This window comes from Antrostomus carolinensis, unplaced genomic scaffold (genome assembly GCF_000700745.2).
Source record: "Antrostomus carolinensis isolate BGI_N321 unplaced genomic scaffold, ASM70074v2 scaffold25964, whole genome shotgun sequence".
NCBI lineage: Eukaryota > Metazoa > Chordata > Aves > Caprimulgiformes > Caprimulgidae > Antrostomus > Antrostomus carolinensis.
Genome location: NW_010309068.1, coordinates 9277 through 9547, shown reverse-complemented (window position 1 = coordinate 9547; position 271 = coordinate 9277). Strand labels below are relative to the sequence as shown.

The 271-nt window shown below is 61.6% G+C and overlaps 1 protein-coding gene across 1 annotated transcript in view; it reads left to right on the top strand.

Annotated features, from left to right (window-relative positions):
- The window catches only part of ABCB6 (ATP binding cassette subfamily B member 6 (LAN blood group)), a gene marked incomplete at its 5' end in the record, with an annotated part of 5466 nt that overhangs the window by 542 nt on the left and 4653 nt on the right, over positions 1-271 (top strand). Inside the window, 1 exon segment of the mRNA XM_029084501.1 lies at positions 125-271. Within this exon segment, the coding sequence (XP_028940334.1) occupies positions 125-271 (147 nt within the window).

Here is a 271-nt window from a genome sequence, read left to right as displayed (position 1 = left end):
ATGTCCTTATGCCCCCTTATGCTGCTCTCTTGGGAGCAGCAACCAGGGCTGGTCCTGGGTTGGGATCACTGAGGAGGCCCCATCCCAAACCCCTCTTTCCCAGCTGTGCTTTCTGAGCTAGCTGCATGCCCCGGTGGTGCCAGCCCCCACTGACCATCCTGTGGTGCCCTGCAGGCTCCACTGGCTTTGTGAGCAACCTGCGCACCTTCCTGTGGGTGTGGGTGCAGCAGTTCACCAACCGGCAGGTGCAGGTGCAGCTCTTTGCCCACCT